This window comes from Cylas formicarius, unplaced genomic scaffold (genome assembly GCF_029955315.1).
Source record: "Cylas formicarius isolate icCylForm1 unplaced genomic scaffold, icCylForm1.1 PGA_scaffold_1__22_contigs__length_36826433, whole genome shotgun sequence".
Lineage (NCBI taxonomy): Eukaryota > Metazoa > Arthropoda > Insecta > Coleoptera > Brentidae > Cylas > Cylas formicarius.
This window is the reverse complement of record NW_026844264.1, coordinates 25,723,375-25,743,435: the sequence shown is the minus strand read 5'-3', so window position 1 is coordinate 25,743,435 and position 20,061 is coordinate 25,723,375. Positions and strand designations below refer to the sequence as shown.

The 20,061-nt window shown below is 34.1% G+C and overlaps 2 protein-coding genes across 2 annotated transcripts in view; one reads left to right on the top strand and one right to left on the bottom strand.

Moving 5' to 3' along the window:
- Positions 1 to 20,061, bottom strand: part of LOC132696787 (ras-associated and pleckstrin homology domains-containing protein 1) — a 93,569-nt gene that overhangs the window by 58,179 nt on the left and 15,329 nt on the right. The gene's annotated exons all lie outside the window — the stretch shown is intronic.
- On the top strand, positions 17,393 to 19,343 carry LOC132696206 (uncharacterized). Its single transcript, XM_060660916.1, has one exon. The coding sequence runs from the start codon at positions 17,393 to 17,395 to the stop codon at positions 18,878 to 18,880; it is 1,488 nt and encodes a 495-aa protein (XP_060516899.1). The 3' UTR covers positions 18,881 to 19,343.

Here is a 20,061-nt window from a genome sequence, read left to right as displayed (position 1 = left end):
CAAAAAGTAAGTTGACTTTTGTAATTGGGCGGGCTACGTACATTCGATCTTCGATATTTGTTGCCAGTTTGCACGTTTACTTTTTTTTGTGAGATAGAAGCGTTTTGTGTGCAATTTTCTGCTGTTAAACAAAATGGAACAAAGAATTTGCATAAAATTTTGTGTAAAAAATGAAATAAAGTACTGCAAAACATTAGAAATATTCACAACGGCACATGGTGAGTCTACTTTGAGCAAAAAAAATGTTTATATGTGGTATGGGCTGGTCCAAGATGGACGAGAAGACGCCGATGATGAACCTCGTCAATAACTGATGAAAGCGTTGAAGAAGTGAAACAAATGGTGTTGAAAAATCGTCGAATCACTATTAGAGAAGTGACATGGCAAAAATCGCTGGAAGGCTATATCAGAAAGTGCTTACCAGAAGTGCTTCGAGAATTGAAAAAAACGTTGACACAAGTGTAATATATCTGGGGGGGGGGGGATAACTTTGAAGGAGACAACATTAACATTGATTAACAAATAAATACTTTTTGATAAAAGTAACCTTACTTTTTGAACACACACACGTTTATAAACTTCCAAGTGCCAAAACAAACTGGTCAGTAAAGTGTCGTTTATCAAACTTGTTGCATAGCCTATTATATATATTTACATTTTTTCAGTTTTAAAAATTCCATTTATTGTATTTTATTTTAAGCCCTCTCCTTCATTTATTTCATATAAACATCATTTGCATGTACATTTTAACTATTATTAGCAATTAAACCTATTTTAAATACACCAAATCATGAGTCTAATAGAGCGTCATTATGACTGTCAAACTCTTGACTGGAACCTTCGGCACTGCACTAACACGCAATAACGCGTTTTAACACAAACCGAAACTCCATTTTACGTACTCGACCTGCGTTTCGCCAACCAAGTTGGCATCTTCAGGGGAAGATTAAAACTAAACTTAATAGACAGATGGTCTCTATATATATACACATCGGGAAGTGGGAGAGGGAATTACGCACTGTTCACGCAACCAATCAGCGCGTATAATGGGTTAAATGGGATTGGACCTCTGTCCTTGTTCAGTGCCTTATTCCCTCTGTTAACAATTTCTAAGCTTTCATGGGCATATAATTTTCTACTATTATTTACATGTTTAACTAATTTTAAATTACTTATATCTACCTTATGATTATTGTTGCACATATATTCGGCTACACTTGATTTTTCTAATCTACCAAATTTTAAATGAGCTAAATGTTCCTTAAATCTAACATTAATTGATCTTTTGGTTTGCCCTACATATGACTTGTCACAATCGTAACAGCATATTTCATAAATTCTCGACTTTTCAAGGGCATCTAGTTTATCCTTGGGATTACCCAAGAGATTTTTTAATTTTGATCCGGACTGATAGACACTTCGAAGACCTGCGGCCCTGAAGACTCTATCAAGTCCACTTGTATATTGGGGAGAGAAAGGAATTGAGACTACTCTTAAATTTTCCTTATAAGCTTGAAAAGTCGTTGATTTCTGAAGTTTGTTTTTAAATCTAAATTTCCCAATTAACTTATCGATAAAACTATCTTCATAGCAATTGATTCTAGCCACCTTTTTTATAAGGCTTCTTTCCACCTCAAACCTTTCTTGATTTAAAGGACATGTGACAAGTCTATGGACTAGAAAATTAAAACTTGCCATTTTATGTTGAAAAGCATGGTTATAATCATTGGTTATGTATCTTAAAGTACTAGTGTCTTTCCTATAAATGTCAAAAACTATATGATTTTCACTGTTTTTGATAACGAGAACGTCCAAAAAAGGCAACTGCATGTTACTTTCTATTTCATATGTGAATTTAATAGATGGGAAGTAATTATTCAAGTTTGAAATAAAGTCATTTAAATCCATGCAAGTTGTATCAAAAACCGCGAAAACATGGTCGACGTATGTATACCATATCCTAGGAAAGTACTCGAAATTTTCTTTAGCATTATGTTTCGCCAACCAAGTTGGCATCTTCAGGAGAAGATTAAAACTAAACTTAATAGACAGATGCTCTCTATATATATATACACATCGGGAAGTGGGAGAGGGAATTATGCACTGTTCACGCAACCAATCACCGCGTATAATGGGCTAAATGGGATTGGACCTCTGTCCTTGTTCAGCGTCTTATTCCCTCTCTTAACAATTTCTAAGCTTTCATAGGCATCTAATTTTCTACTATTATTTACATGTTTAAATAATTTTAAATTACTTATATCTACCTTATGATTATTGTTGAACATATGTTCGGCTACACTTGATTTTTCTAATCTACCAAATTTTAATTGAGCTAAATGTTCCTTAAATCTAACATTAATTGATCTTTTGGTTTGCCCTACATATGACTTGTCACAATCGTTACAGCATATTTCATAAATTCCCGACTTTTCAAGGGCATCTAGTTTATCCTTGGGATTACCCAAGAGATTTTTTAATTTTGATCCGGACTGATAGACACTTCGAAGACCTGCGGCCCTGAAGACTCTATCAAGTCCACTTGTATATTGGGGAGAGAAAGGAATTGAGACTACTTTTAAATTTTCCTTATCAGCTTGAAAAGTCGTTGATTTCTGAAGTTTGTTTTTAAATCTAAATTTCCTAATTAACTTATCGATAAAACTATCTTCATAGCCATTGATTCTAGCCACCTTTTTTATAAAGCTTCTTTCCACCTCAAACCTTTTTTGATTTAAAGGACATGTGACAAGTCTATGGACTAGAAAATTAAAAATTGCCATTTTATGTTGAAAAGCATGGTTATAATCATTGGTTATGTATCTTAAAGTACTAGTGTCTTTCCTATAAATGTCAAAAACTATATGATTTTCACTGTTTTTGATATCGAGAACGTCCAAAAAAGGCAACTGCATGTTACTTTCTATTTCATATGTGAATTTAATAGATGGGAAGTAATTATTCAAGTTTGAAATAAAGTCATTTAAATCCATGCAAGTTGTATCAAAAACCGCGAAAACATCGTCGACGCATCTATACCATATCCTATTAAAGTACTCTAAATTTTCTTTAGCATTATGTTCCGCCAACCAAGTTGGCATCTTCAGAAGATTAAAACTAAACTTAATAGACAGATGCTCTCTATATACACATCGGGAAGTGGGAGAGGGAATTACGCACTGTTCACCCAACCAATCAGCGCGTATAATGGGCTAAATGGGATTGGACCTCTGTCCTTGTTCAGTGCCTTATTCCCTCTCTTAACAATTTCTCAGCTTTCATAGGCATCTAATTACTTATATCTACCTTATGATTATTGTTGAACATATGTTCGGCTACAATTGATTTATCTAATCTACCAAATTTTAAATGAGCTAAATGTTCCTTAAATCTAACATTGATTGATCTTTTGGTTTGCCCTACATATGGCTTGTCACAATCGTTACAGCATATTTCATAAATTCCCGACTTTTCAAGGGCATCTAGTTTATCCTTGGGATTACCCAAGAGATTTTTTAATTTTGATCCGGACTGATAGACACTTCGAAGACCTGCGGCCCTGAAGACTCTATCAAGTCCAGAAAGGGATTGATACTACTTCTAAATTTTTCTTATCAGCTTGAAAAGTCGTTGATTTTTGAAGTTTGTTTTTAAATCTAAATTGCCTAATTAACTTATCGATAAAACTATCTTCTTAGCCATTGATTCTAGCCACCTTTATTATAAAGCTTCTTTCCACCTCAAACCTTTCTTGATTTAAAGGACATGTGACAAGTCTATGGACTAGAAAATTAAAACTTACCATTTTATGTTGAAAAGCATGGTTAGAATAATTGGTTATGTATCTTAAAGTGCTAGTGTCTTTCGTATAAATGTCAAAAACTATATGATTTTCACTGTTTGTGATAACGAGAACGTCCAAAAAAGGCAACTACATGTTACTTTCTATTTCATATGTGAATTTAATAGATGGGAAGTAATTATTCAAGTTTGAAATAAAGTCATTTAAATCCATGCAAGTTGTATCAAAAACCGCGAAAACATCGTCGACGTATCTATACCATATCCTAGGAAAGCACTCGAAATTTTCTTTAGCATTATGTTCAAAATGATGCATGAAAAGTTCAGCCAGGAAAGGAGATAAACAATTTCCCATGGCCGTGCCAATTTGTTGTTAGGTTTAGTTTTAATCTTCTCCTGAAGATGCCAACTTGGTGGGCGAAATGCGCGTCGAGTACATAAAATTGAGTTTCGGTTTGTGGTAAAACGCGTTATTGTGTGTTATTATGACTGGGCAAATACTAATAGTCAAATGTTTAATCTGAGGCACGGGCACAAACTCTGGGTCGTGTGCCATCTGCCCTTGATACCCCACTATGCCGTTCCGTTCTTGAAATCTCGCATCTGCATCGTCGGGAAGCCATACGGAGATCGAAGGATACGTCAAATGAGAACCGCCAGCATCTGGTACTGGGGCGAAATCGAAACATTGTAAAGTTTGCCCGTTTTAACCTTGAAAAGCCCTTTCGCTTCATCTCTGATCGGCACCTTATGGTAAACAAAATGCGCAAAATGAAATAATTCCAAAATGAACTTCAAAATGTTCACAATTTTAACATCTAATAATGATAATTGCTAATTGGGCTTTATAGTACTTATAATCACGCTATACGATAAAATAATTAGCTATCCACCTGCTCTCGATGATATCCAAAGTGTATCGTCATCGTCGTCGAGATCGAAATATAATATCTTAAGAACTCAAAAAAAAAGATAAAAAACAAGCATGAATTGTGGCATCTGCCCGTCCGTCCAGTACGCACGGACCCACAAGCGTGACATTTAAAAAATCATGCAGCACCTGCCATCAACTTAAACACTTAAAATCAGAAACTAGTCAAGTTATTTTTTTTTAATTATACTAATTTTACATTACAATACATTATTTGAAAAATTTAAATGGAATGAAAAATTAGAAAAAAACAAAACTACTTAGGAAAACCACAAACAAAATTAACACTCCTTATTTATAAATATTTGTTTTTTTTACCTGTAATTAAAATGTGCGAAGAGGAAGAATTAAAGAATTTAATGTTACTTTTTAATTATCGCTTTTTAAACATTTTACACTTTTTGCAATATTGCAAAATTCTAAGTAACCAAAACTAGTTAAAACAAATTTCAGTTATGCAATGCACTACAATTATTTATGTGTATGTCCTGAAGTAAAAAAAACTCCATATATTCTCAACTCACCATTTAGTTATTTTGAAACTATTTTTGTGAATCTAAAATTTTCTTGAAATAACACATAAACATATGTATAAATACAACAAATAAAAAAAAATCTTGTGCCTTTTTGGAACTTGAAACTTAAGTACATTTTTTTAAATTCTACTTTGCAAAACTTGTAAAAGAAAGAAAGAAAAATATTAATGATTTTACTTCTATGTAATTTAGATTGAACGCTTTAATAGATCACTTCAATTTAAAATGGGTATCATTTATTGATTATGATTACTAATATTATGAAAAAAAACGACAGCGTACTTTGTTGGGCGGTGATAATAATGTTTTAATATTAAAAGTTTTTAATCTGGGTTTACGGAACCCACTTTTAAATATCAAACTCAAAAAAAAAATGGAATTGCTTTTATTTGATCCTCGAATATTTCAGGACTACAGACCAAAGGTAGAGTTCGTTTAAATGTTAAATATTCTTAACACTGTGATTGAGCTTAAATTCCATTAAATTATGTTGTTTATGTGTTTAATACGAGTGTCTGAATGTGTTACATACTTTCTGCAACCATTAGTACATGGGTACATTTTTGCAGAACAGTACCAATACATTCACAGAGTGACGCCACGTTATCATCAGAACCAAGAAAGGTCAAAATACCAAAATTATCTTGATTAAAGAATCGGAAACGCATGCAACAGTGTTTAATTGGGTATTGGGTATAAAAAAAAATTAGATATCAAGTTAAGTGAGTGTGAACTACGAAAAAAAAAAGTATAAATTCTTGGATCTTTGTAATACAAACTTGCATCTTCGTTGTTTGAAAGAAAGCCTTCAAACAAAACCAATGGACCACCTCGTTTGAAAGTCTCTGCAGCCAGGGGCAATTGCAATTCCCTAATGTGCCACTCAGTGAACTTTCACAAGAGATCTACTCTATGATAGAGCACGGAACATTAGAAGACTGGAAAATGACACTCAATATGAGCTGAAAGTCGAGAAAGAATTTGTCGGTTGTCGTTGCGGTGAACTGTCAATATCCGCACCAGATGGGCACTACAAGAAGAACCTTTATTCCTACAAAACTTTTACTTTCCAATAACGAGCACTTCAGACAGGACAAAAAGAACTCTTTCGGATTTTTTTTAGTACCAGATATAGCTGTAGAAGCCGATAAAAACGTTACACAACTTTTGGATAAAGCTGCGCCCGGTTTGACTTGTAACAACTTAAACAAGTAGTACGACAGCGGGAAAGGGGGCCGCCGGGACTTAAAATTTATTAATATTTATAAGCGGTACGCTCAATCTGTTTGGCAGCTGTTTTATTGCAAAAACGGCAGTGGTCGCAACTGCAAAGATAAACACGGAATATGCAAATATCTGCTGGACAAGCCACATGCCGAGTCGCTAATGAGAGATCGGATTAATATTAGCGCGAAGTACTTACCTATCTCAGATGTGGGGATTAAGCGTAGCTTACCACTAATATCCTCTGTCGTCAATTCTCGAAGCGATTTTATGTATTGCCTTTTTTTCTGCTTCATCATGTCATTTACAGCGATTTTAATTGTTTTACATTTTCAGAAGGTTGTGAAACAATAAAAAAGGACCGAAATTTCGGTTTGTGAGATTTTGGTTTTACAAGTAGGTAAACTAGGTGATGAAAGAGTTTTTTTCAAACAGATGACAATTTTTTGTTTCATATTTAGCTCATATAAAGTTTTTGTATTAAACATAAGTAAAAGTAAGTAGGTAAGGAATTTGGGAGATTTTTGATACCTTTATCAGTTTTATCTTTTTTAACATTCAATACCGTTATCCCTTTCTCAATTCGGTGACTCAAATTAGCAGTCATTTATGGAAAATAGGTTTTAAACTTCAAAACAGATACGAATAATTAAAAAAATAAAAACCCCAAAATCAAAGCGGTAGGTTATATTTGGTAGTTCATCGGAAATGGTAGAAAAATGCTTGGAATTATATACAAATCTCTTTTCTACATGTAAAAGCTAACGTTTACAGACGAAAAAGGTACCAACATTTGCGCTCTTTCTTCAATAAACGTATAAACGAGAGAAGTTTCAAAACTCTTACGTATTGGTTTCAGCTGTGCATAGATAAGCACTTTTAAGCAAGGAATTTTACAAGCATAACTGTAATGCACCAACCACTGGTACCTTCAATACTTAGAAATCAGGAGACATTAAGATGAATAAAAGCCTTTTAACAAAGAAAGTTTATTTTGCATAGTAGATTATTGTTTTAGTGCTCCTTGATATAACACAAAATATGAAATATCTGCAAGGGATTGTGTTTGTGTGTGTGCGCATTTAAGATATTAACAATTGATCGTAACATTAAGCTAAGTTCGAAAATAGTGTTAAGGACGCAACAGCATTCCTTATAATTTGATAACAACATATTATTCCGCGTACCTCTGTATGATTCCATTTGTCTCAGTATATCTTTGATTGACCTATGGTCCGATTAAATGTTTTTATTATCGCATACGTCGTGGGCAAAAAGCAATTATATGCCTACGACATACAGCGTGGCCCAGGAACGAAGGCACACTCTAAACTAAATAGTTAAACATTTGTAGATAGCGATTTGAAATTTGGAAGATTCGATAGAGTGTGATGTGCTATTTTTCGACCATAATACTTGGTGCATGACTGAAAATGACTTTTGAATTATAAATGCACATCATCTTTTCATGATCGGAAAATTTCTAAGTAGAAGCCTTTTATTTATCTAAAGCCAAATAACCTCTAAAATAATGAAATAACATGTTTTTCAATCATTGTTGTTATGATCGCAGTCGCTCAGATAACTTTTTCAAAGTCAAATGGCAAGTAAGCCAAATAAAAAAAAATGGAAGCAGTAGAAAAAAATTTCCTGAATCAAAAAATCAAAAAATACTGGAGGTGTCATTGAATATTCAAAAGTTGCCGTGATTCAACTTCAAACCAAGAATGTAAGTGATTTTAGCATTATGATAATAAGTCAGAGTATAGATTTGGGTCGGGGGTAAAAAAATATGTTTTTCGTTTTTAAAATGTCTTAAAACATAGATAAAATATTATTTGAAAATTTAAGTTACGTTTTCTGTAGCAGCGACACATTTACTTTTTTTGTATGTGTTTTGTAGTCATATCAAATGAATTTCGAATTTTGACCGACAACAATTATTGTTAAGGCATCATTTTTATTTACCAATGAATAAACACTGCTAATAGTATCACCATTCTTTAGAAGCCTAGTTTTAAAAATTTATTTAAAATTTCAGCCGACAGATGAACAAAAATCACCGAATGAAAATAGAAATTATAAAAGAAAAATACTAATACTTAAACTTAACTAAAAAAAAAAAGAGATTGCAAGCACCAGAATTTGCAAAATATATAAACAGTTGTAAAAAAAATCAAATTCAAATTAATAAAGAACATAGCGCCACCTACCGCCGGGAAGACAAACCGCGTCGACAAATGCTTGAACCAAAGGAGGGTCTCTGTTCATCTTGGTAAAATTGCATTATGAAAAATACCTTAACCACTTGCTTGGGTCATTTAAACAAATGTCCTAAAATGGGACGTGATTTCTAAATAATTGAAACTTTTTAAGAGTTAGATAATTCTAGCCCTAACTAAATTTTGTTTTATGTTGCAATGCAGCAGATTAACTGGAACGTAAAACAGAGTAAAACGCTTTCATTAAACCGAATTATATTTTACATCTCTGCAAACATTCATTCCCCATGATTAGAGCCAAAGTTTTCCATTTAATTAAGGAAAGCTCAAATACAAAAGCAGCGCTTTTGTACGCCAGACGAAGCAAGTTGGAATTTTAAAATTAAACGAGTTTCTTTTTTTTTAATCACGCTTTGCTTTTGCGCACCCGGTAGTGCTCTTTGCAAACTGCTTTTTAATCACTTAGTTATTTATGACAGAGTGTTACAATTCTCAATTAAATATTCCATTTTACAACAGTTTCCATTTCTTTCCTTTTTTTGTAAGGAAATACCGACCCCTTTAAATTTAAATATGTAGATAATAAGGGGTCTTCGAGCTCAACCCTTACTGACGACAGTGACAAATGCTTCGAATTTATTTCCGGTCTTTTTGAGAATCGGAATAATGATTCCGGTTTACCCATTTAAGATGAAAACTTTCGCCTTCAATAATCGCACATACGGAACTCGTAAAATTGAGTTATAGGCGTGAGAAAATCCAGAGCAAAGAAACGAACGATCACAGGAATTTTTATTGTATATGAAGGCATTTTTGGTTAGCTGGTATTTAAAATTTCGCAACCACCCTGTACCAAACTCTGGAAACTCAAACAAGATATTGTGTTGTCGAGTGAGTGCTGTTTTCTTTTCTACTTTTGTAACGAGACATATCTTACTAAATTAAATAAAATAAATTACGAAACACAGTCTTCAAAGATTCAAAAAAGGGAATCATTGAAATATATCTTCTGTCATTGCTTTGACAGTGTAAATGGAGGGATATGTACCTAAATATTTACTTTGAGAAGTGAGAGGCATATAGGCATAATAAAATTAATGCTAATTTTAATATTTCAAACTTTTCGCATGGAACATGTTATGCTAGAATTCATCACTTGTCAAGAGGTACTTGGAGTCAAAATAATTGTTCATGTGATGGTAGTTCGAGTGGCAGATTTATCAAATTATGATTCCAGGCTGCGTTTATGTTTGAATATAATCATGTGGGTGGATAAAACGAAACGCGGAATACAAAAGTGGGTGACGCCCACCAATTTATTATAGTAGAGTGGTTGCGTTTTCAATGAGCGGAACCGCAAAATTTCAGCAGACTGTGACACCCTTTTGTGATTCGCTTATACGCTCAGACGAGCGCCTAATTTGCTCATTTTGTATGCAAAGACGCATGAATATATCAATATCAACAATCGATAATTATACGCAATATTTTCGGCTGAAAGTAGATCCGGTTAAATTTACTTCTGTAATTTCTGATAATTCAAAAATAAAAACTCACCAAGACTGGTAAATATGTTAATATATATGAGTATTTTAATAAGTGTGACATAAAGAGTACGTCCGGTTAAGTTCATACAGATAACTTATTTATTCATTGTTTAAAGTTCTGCATGATCTAAAACTTGAAATACTGAATTTTTGAGCACTATAGAAAGTTTGGGAAAATATGAATTTTCTGCAAGAGCAAAGCATCCTTCATTCTGAAAACATTGACAATTGTTATTAAGAAAAGTCAATCATAATTCAAAACTATTGACAGATGTCCAATATTATTCACCATCGCTTAAAAAAATCGGTATAAATCAGTTACGCAAAATCAATAAATACAAAAATTACACATCAACTATTTGGTTGGTTTGGTTTTATTTTTATTGAACTACCGATGCCAAGATGTCATTTTGAGAGTTATTCGTTTTTTCAACTGGCAATCGACTTTCAACAGCGCCCTTTCCTTCCTAATGAGTTTTTTTAACTTCGTCTTTCCGGAAATTCACTAACGTTGCCTTGATGACCAGAAAACACAGTTTCGGAGAATCCTACCGACGATATCATGTTTATTCCGAAAATTATGTTGCTTACACGATTGTAACGGTATTTGAGCAACTTAAAAAAAATTGTCTCCGAATCGTGAGCGACTAAAAAATTTACGATAACCGTGTTCATATTTCTTTACGCCAGCGAGCAGTCGTTAAACCAGATTAAATCCTGGAAATACACGTTACACACCTACTTAGTTGCGTTTAAAAACTAATACCAGAAACATTACTCAAATCCCTATTACGCGGAATTAACCTCAATGGAAACATTTGCCTATACGCAGTGTGAATGCATTTAGATGGTATAAATTATTTTATCCAATTAATCGACGTCATTGTGCATATTTTTCTTTATTTGTGCACATTAGGTGGCTTCTAATAGCATGGTAAACCGAAAGACTTTCTATCGTAGATTTAATGGCGTCTTTCTATTTTTGGAAAAGTGTTTATGCGAGTATTTTATCCAAATGCCAGTGCCTGAACTCCAAAATCATTTGTCATTGTCATAAATTTCTCTCAATAAGTGTGAATTCACAAACTTCTTACGAAATTTTGTAGAAAAATGTGATTGTAGAAATTCACATTTATTTTTACTTCTGATTTATAGTAACAGGTTTAGGAGCTGTTTAATCCAGAGTGTCCTTTCATCTCTTTCATGGTCGGCTACGACTTTTCTTTCCTAAAGGGATGTTGTCATGAACCTCGTCACCAATCGGTCTTCATTCTCTCTGCCCTCCTCCTTTGGACCCATGCGCTAACTGTTTCAATCTTGTACTTATCGCTGATGTTTTCATTCTTAATCCTGGCCATCTGTGACTTGATCTTCTTCTCAGTGTTTTCTTTTCGTAGACCTTTTATTTCGGTTGCTAGAAACTTCTTCATGGCGGACGCCGTAATATTTTGAAATCTGATTTCTTCGTTGATGTTCTTGATCCTTGTTATTTGGACATCCTTGAAGGATGGCACTTGTACGATGATAGTGTTACAAAGTTGAAGCTTAAGATATCATAAGCTGTTATTCTCACAGAACTGTTCAAATTCACGTCAGAGTTGCGTCGTGGAGTTTTTTGAAGTCTTTTAATTGTTTCGTTCATCGCGAGGTGACTTAATGAGCCACCTTGTCTCTGGAATCATCCCCTCAAGTATATTTCGTAGGTCACCTGGTATCGAAAGCTTTTTCAATGTAATACAATTAACTTAGTACAAAAAATGTTCAGATTTTCACACTTTTTAATGATTTATGACAGCTGTTTCGGCAACACCGTGTTGCCGAAACAATTGTCATAAATCTGTGTTAAATGGATTTTCATCAAGTAAAAGCCATATCAGTCCAATTCTTTTTCAATGTCATTAAAGCAAAAAAAACAGGTTTATTATACTCTACATTCACACTTTTTTTTTACACAAAAGTGGAAATTTTTTAGGACATTTATTCATCTACGTTTTCCTGCTTAATAAATGGCCGAAACATCCACATGAAAGCTGAAAAGATTTCAGTGTTTCATTGAGCCCTTCCAAAAATTAGTGTGATCTTATCACTAACATTGGCTTTTTAGCAACCCAATTCGTTAGTTTATCACATCTCCTTTCAACGTAATAAAAACGATAATGAAAACTATATCGCTCCTAAATCGCATATTAAATAATAATTTCAACCCTAAAGTAGTAACAAATTGAAATGCCAGTTCGGTTGGCGCCACTCGCCATTTTTAATTGGCTCGACCACTTTGGATGCTTATCGCTACTATAGCTATTGTTGCCGCTGCACGCCGATTTATTCGACAAGATAGCCAAGCGCTGATACACGATAACGGCGCTGTATAATAATGGTAGGCATGTATACGTACGAGTGCGCTTGTATACTCGGCATTGTTGTGGGAAAATCGGAACCTCGCGACCAGTTTTCACAAATTTCCTTTTTCGGTCGAAAGTTAAACTTTGGCAAAATCATGGCAAAATTCAGACACGGAAAATCAACAATCTACCAGGAGGTCTATCCCGTTTTTTTCTATAGCGTTTATCTGGTTCCATTCATCATTGTTTGTTCGTTGGTTGTTTGCTGTTGCTAATTTTGCGATTTGGGAAGCGTTTAAAATAGTTTTGTGATGTCTAGTGAGTGGAATAGCCTTACAATTGTTAGAAGGTTTTTCACTTTAGTAAAAAAAGTTCCGGTGTTACCATGGCATCTAATACGTACTTAAAACTTGTCCTTTTGTTCTTCTGAAATCTTCTGCGACATCATTTTTCAAACCAAATATTGACAATACAAGTTTTACAAATACCTATCTCAATATCTATACCCACATTTATATTTACCTTTAACATTTCATCAAAACTTTTTCGCAGCCGCAGCAAGCCAAAACTCCCTAATCGCCCAACGACATCCACTCTTTATGGTCCCCATTCGTCGATTTCCATTTGTATGGCGAAAACAGACCTTTAGGGAAAAACCGTGAATGCCAAAACCGGAAGCGCATTATTGAGGAAGTTGGAAAAGTTTGGAACTACATCGAGTAGTTCAATCCGGCGAAACTTAATGAACCGATCGCTAATAAATCGCGTTAATCTGTCACTTTTCTTGAACATCCGACAATTCCGACGATCGGAATTCCTCAGTTATCATAAATTTTCGTTTCTTACTGCTTTGGCTGAGCTTTCGCTTGCGAACTAAAGACGATGATTCGGTTCGGTAAGCTCAGGTATAAATTTAAGCAAGTTTGCTGACATTTTGTGGCGAATTAACCGAGTTAACTTAAAATTATGAAAGAGCAAAACTTTTCAGGAGAAGTTTTTCTAACAGCTGATATTGAGTTATATTTTTCTTGTGTAGTCGGGTGAATGTCTGCAATCTGAAGCAAAATGCCAGAAGGGTTTGCTCTACTTAACTATACAATGGCATGTCAATTGTAACTAAAATTAAAATAAGTTACAAAGTGGAACTTTAAAGCTGTTTAAGCGGCTTTCCGGTACATTGGCGTCGCACATATGGGAACCTCACGTTTCTAAAGTGTTTACGATCTTCGGTTTACTGCAGCCTGCTGAAATTTAGTTTACAATGTTGGCTGAAAAAGGTTGTTGCGAAGACGACAGCAATTCCTTATTGCCTTGGTGCAACGTGTTTTGTTACGAGCTTAGGTTATTTGTCTTTAAAACGCCTTTTAAAAACCTGAAAAAATGTTTTGGAGCCTAATAGGACTAGGAAATCTTCAACAGGAGCTGTCGATAGATCAAAATATCGTGGAAATCAAATATGTGGATTTAAATATCAAGCAAATCAAGGGTCCAGTGTAGATGACGATCCATATTATCTTTAAATTTTATTATATGAAATAATGAAACCTTTTGCTAAGACGTCGAAAAAACTTTCTTAACTAACGGTGCAACAGTTTTCGTCCAATCAATAACTTTTAGAACATTTAGTGCATATTTATAAGTACTTTTCGCAAGTCATTTTGACTTCAGCAGCAAATACAAAATGAAAAATTTAATTAATATTTATTAAAAGTGATATTGAAACTAAGGGAATTAAAAGTCAGGGGTCTAGGTAATAAAATTGATAAAAAATGATTAAAAAAAATATATTTATGAAGTGCCAAGAACAATAAAAATTTGTTCTTGATTATTTAACTTGCTAACTTTAAACAGGCGATATTCCGGAATAATTTTATATAAATTTTTTTCAAGCTTGAAAATATACAGAAAAATGATCCCGAAACACGATTGAATAAATGTTATTGCAATAACTGGATAAATATTGAGACATTAGTATGAAAATGATATTATATATTTTCCAACATTTGACGAGACAGAAGGAACCTCATCGTTTTTCCACTTGATCGTTGAAATATTTTTTACAAAAAATCTATGCCCTCCAAAACAACACCAATAACTAAAACAAAATCCAGCCGAGTGCAGGGGACTCGATCGATTCTCCTCGAGGCCAAAGGGTCAGACGGTTCAAGATGTTTCGCTGCACTGACCGAAGTAATATTCGCCTCTAGACCCTCAAAGGACCATTGTTCTTTTAGCTGCCGCACAAATAGATAATGCACTTTTTCCAGATACCGTTTAATGCACGGTTGCCGTTTTTTCTTCCAATAAAAAATTCCTTGTGTTTTTTCAATAAATTCAGACAAGCGGTTTTTGTGCGTCTATGGAAATACTCAGACACACCACTTTAAGGAAATAAAAGTGCAATCCCGACTTGAAAAGCTGAATACAAACAAGCATATAATCCCCCTTTTTTAATTGAAACCTATTGAAATCGTCTCCCCCAAAAAGATGTCCGCAAAGAAATACAACTCGTTTTAAGCTCTTCGAGTTCCGGAGAAGATCAATGCCTTTTATGAGGGCACTACACAATTGCAATGGAGTGGCGATTATGCGTGTAGGGGGAAAATTTTTCAAGTAACTGCGCGAATATTGGGGATATAATCTGAAATTATTCAACACTCTTTATTTTGGTAAAAAAACAGCTTTTGGATAAAATAGCAACTTTTAAAAAACTAACTTTCAGTCTAAGATAAATTTGCGGGCAAAATAATTACAAACAATACATGTGCTAATTTTCTATTTGAAAAAAACTCCATCAGATTTAAATAGCTTATTTTTCATCAACAATCAACCTTTTTTAATATTTAAAGTTTATAATTTTTATTAGAATAGTGAGGTTTCCAGTTGATAGTTTGATTTGTCTTTCGTTAATAAAAAGATTTATAACAACAATCCAAGTAAAAACTATTTTTACCAACAATGAATAAAATTGAAAGCCGTCGAATAATTGACAATTAATTTTTATTTACCCAGCAACACAAACAAATGGAACGTGTCATTAACTTCCAAGGCTTACTAATGATTAGCTGCACCTCGATTGTAAACATTAAAATAAAAAAAATAATTTGTAAATAAATTTCCAAAACTGTACCAAATTTTATTTAAAGATATTTACGTGTTTCGAAAATATTTACAAAAATCGCCATCACCCCTTCAAAATTTATACCCTGTATGTTAAAAACTAAGACCTTTTGGACCCTAGTTTATATGAACTTTAATCCTTATTTTGGGTCAAAGAATACGTGGTTAAAATATTAACGTCTAACTGCAGTACAATAACTAATTTAAATAAATCGGAATCTCATTTTAACTCATTTATTTTTTAATATGCTCACTATTCTATTAATTTGACTTACAAAAAATTAAGTTAATTTGGAATGTACTAGAACAACATTTATTCCGTTTTTACAAATGTGAAGACGTCAAACATCACCTACAACAAATCCTAGACAACTCAAAGAATCTCTTCCAAAACTATCAACACGTTCCACTCTTGAATGTAAATTATAAACTCCTTACAAAACGAACGAGCGAACGAATATGACATCCATTATATATTGTGTTTATTGATTTAGAAAATGCTGAACACTGGGCTATGAAAAACTCTTTAGTTAATAGCAGAATACACGGACCTTTTAGCAAACGTATTTCAAAATTCATGATGGAACAAAACCCAAAAGCATAGGAAGAGGTGTCACTCACCGACACAATTTTAACAAGTTTTTAACCAGACGCTAGAGGATGTTTTTTAAAAAATAGACTGGAAAGAAAAAGGTATAAAAATAGGTGGACAACACTTGAACAGCCTAAGATACGCGGATGATATCACCTAGATAACTGATAAAAAAGAAGAGCTGCCTGAACGGTTGACAGCGGTTACAAATGTAGGTCTCAATATGAACTACACCAATTAACACAGGTGAAAACATCACAGTCAAAATTGCACAAGAAAAAATAGAACGACATAACATAAGGCATTCAGCAATTTGAGCTTCACAATAGCTATAAACCGAAGTACGTATTCCTTGTGTTCATCTATGGATCGCAAACATGGACAATCACAAAGTCAAAAATGGCTAAAGTAAGCAAAAGCATAGAGATCAATGGAAATGTCAATGAAGATATAAAAAAGACGATAGATGGAACACAACTATTAAAAACTTGCTTGGGGAAATAAGAAAACTAGAGCAAAACCTCAAATGACATGAGAGGATGATTTGAGGAAGCATGGATTCATATGAATGAACAGGACAACGGACACAGAAGAGTGGAGAAGACTAGATAAATAGTTGCGATGGTTCGTTTAATATGCAAGGCGTTTGGTACATCGATGCGAACTTTTCACTGGATAATGTCCAAGATTATTTTGGACGTATATCAACATCTACATTATGCAAAGTTTCACTTTTCAAATAACACAATACGCAATTTATGAAGTTGGTCTTATATCAAATCAAAATTCCTCAAAAACAAAATTATGCAGTTCGTGTTGGTAATCAGTTCAGTCATTAGATAACTTGGTAGAAACAACACAATAGTGGAGTATTACGATGAAAGACTTTAATCACAGGAAGACTTAATCTCATTTGCAAAACAGGTCTAGCATTACCCGAAAAATTGATTGTGCTGCTTGAATAGATAAAAATAACGTTGAGCACCCGAAATTACTCTCTTATCGTACGACTGGAGATAAACGCTATTTAAATAAAATATTTATTACAGCCATTATACCGTTATTGAACGCGCGATCATGACGTCGGACGTACTAGCGCTAGAAGATTGTTACACTATCGTTAAAAATTACATAAATAGTGAAAATTTTCGAGTGATAAGTTTCAAAACGTCGAATTATTTTGACGAAGTAAACGGCTTCTTGGGTGAACATGTGTTACTAGAAACGGAAGTGGATATCGACGGCGAGAAAATCAATCATCGATTCTTCTTGAAGCGCTTTCCTTACGGACACCAACAACAAGGAGAATATTTAAAATCCATGGACGGTTGGGCTAGGGAAATATATTTCTACGAGACGCTTTTGCCAAATCTCAAAGGAACCCTACCTGGATATACTATAGATTTCGTGCCTCAATATCTCTTGGGTAAGCTGGACGATATAATGGTTTTTGAAGACCTCTCATTGAAAAACTACCATATGCCAAGAAAACCAAGTTTGAATCTATTAGACGAAGATCACATCTGCTTGATATTGAAAACTCTAGCGAAATACCATGCCGGATGCCTAGCTTTCGAGGAATACAAGTCTGCAGAGTTAGGCTACGAGTACAGACTATTTTCTGGCGACGAGAAGTTAATACAAGAACCGTTAGTAAGACGTGAGGATGGATTTTTGGGTTACGCCTGGGTCAAAGGTGGAGTAAAAGCTTTAGATGCATTACTGGCGAAAGTAGCACCGTCGGGGCTTTCGGTGGACGCGCTTAGACAAAAATTTCGGATTCTAGTAGACAAAGCTCTAAATTTGATGAAACACCAAACGAAGTTTCGTAACGTGGTGTGCAAAGGAGACATGTGGGCCAAAAACGTGATGTATAAATACATAGGTGATTCCACTCAACCGATAGAAGCTCTATTAGTAGACTTTCAACTGATAAGATATCACGTACCTGCGCACGATGTGCTACTATTTCTTTCCTTGACCACTGACAGTGCATTCAGGCAACGTAAATTTTCGTTCTTCATGAAATATTACCACAATCATCTCAAGGAAGAATTGGAAAAACTCCAAATAGCGGCGGACGACATTCAAATGTCTTTTGACGATTATTTGAAATCGGTGAGCTACATAATGCCCGAGATTAAGTTACAAGGTGCGCTTCAAAGACTACAGCAATGCGGAAGCAAAGAGTTTTTTATTAAATTGTTAAACGACAAAGAAGAGTTTATAAAATTCGTGTTTGTGGATAAAACGCCGTTCGCTCTGGAATTGTTCGACAGTGATTCGAACTTCAGAGCGCTTCTGACAGAAGCCGTGGAAGAGCTTATCGAAACTTCACAATTTCCTGCGGTATTTAGGGAAGACTGTTATCGGATTTTGGAGGATGAATTGGGTACAACCACTTACGAATTGGTCGGGTATAAAGTGACGAAATACGGCAAGAATGAAGGTTCGTTGCACGTTCTAGACATTGAAGTACTGTTCAATCGTCAAAGCAGAAAGTTGTCGTTTTTGGTTAAAAGTGAAGAGTTTGATTTTGCTAGGGTCGTAAAAAAAATAAAATAAGACAGAATGTTTAGTGTAGACTCGTCGCAACTTGCGAGTCAATTTTTCAAACAACCTAAATTTTTTATTTATTTTATGTGGGAGGGTTCTGTTTTTTTTGTAGAGTAAAAATAAAGTTTGAATCCCATAAAATTACAGCTACTTATTCTTATACCCGTTCGATGTCACGCGTTATATAGTGAATCCCATATTGCTCTACCCGGCCTAAGTGATAATATAAATTCAACTGAGGGGTACGTGTTCATGTAAAAACAGTTATTACATAAAGTCCTGCGACGAAGAATAATGGGTCTGGCAGATTCCATTTTTAAAATCTCCTTCCAGAATAAATTTTACGCAGCGTAGTGTCAGCAGGAGAATGAGACGACAGCGAATCGAAACTGCTTTTAGAAAAATGAAATATGCTATTTGTCTCATTTTGTGGAAGCGATCCGATTTATTTGGAATAGTAAATAAAAATATACAACCGCAACATTTTTCATTTTTGGTTGGTAATGTAGTGCATTATAATTATAATGAAAATTATCAAACAAATATTGACTCAAATATACTTATCAGGTACTCGTATTAAATGGCAAGGGCTTAATGTGTGCTTGACGGTACTCCTACGTTGGCCAATCCCAAAAATAAAAAACAAAAGAGAGAATTGAAAAGGCCCAACATTTACATGCATAGAGGAAGAGGTGAAAGACTTTGGGCGTTTCATATAGAACTTAATTGAGTGTTTTTTATTTATCATTTTCGACAGATACTTTTTAAAAAATACTGGGTGGCATTGCAATTCCAGTGAATGTCAATACTTATATTTTATTATTTTTTGGAAACAAATTTATTGATTTCACAGGAATTCTTAAAAATGAAATAGTTCTCTAATGTAACTCTTCGTGGCATCTTACCTTATGACGTAAACCTTGTACATCCAGTATAAGATATAACAACCGATTCAACATTATATCTATCATATCCCACAGTCAGTGATAAGTCTGGTGACCTTGCATGACATTGTCTTACAGTGTTTATGTTTTTTTCCAAAAAAAAATTAGACGAGACTTATTTCCAACTGTCATGACACCCCAAACCGTAACACGCCTAGTACATGCGTGTCTCACGCACTAATGACAATACCAAGCGACGACGGTATAAAATAAATCGATCTTTGTCGGTCCTTGGTTTATCTTCCA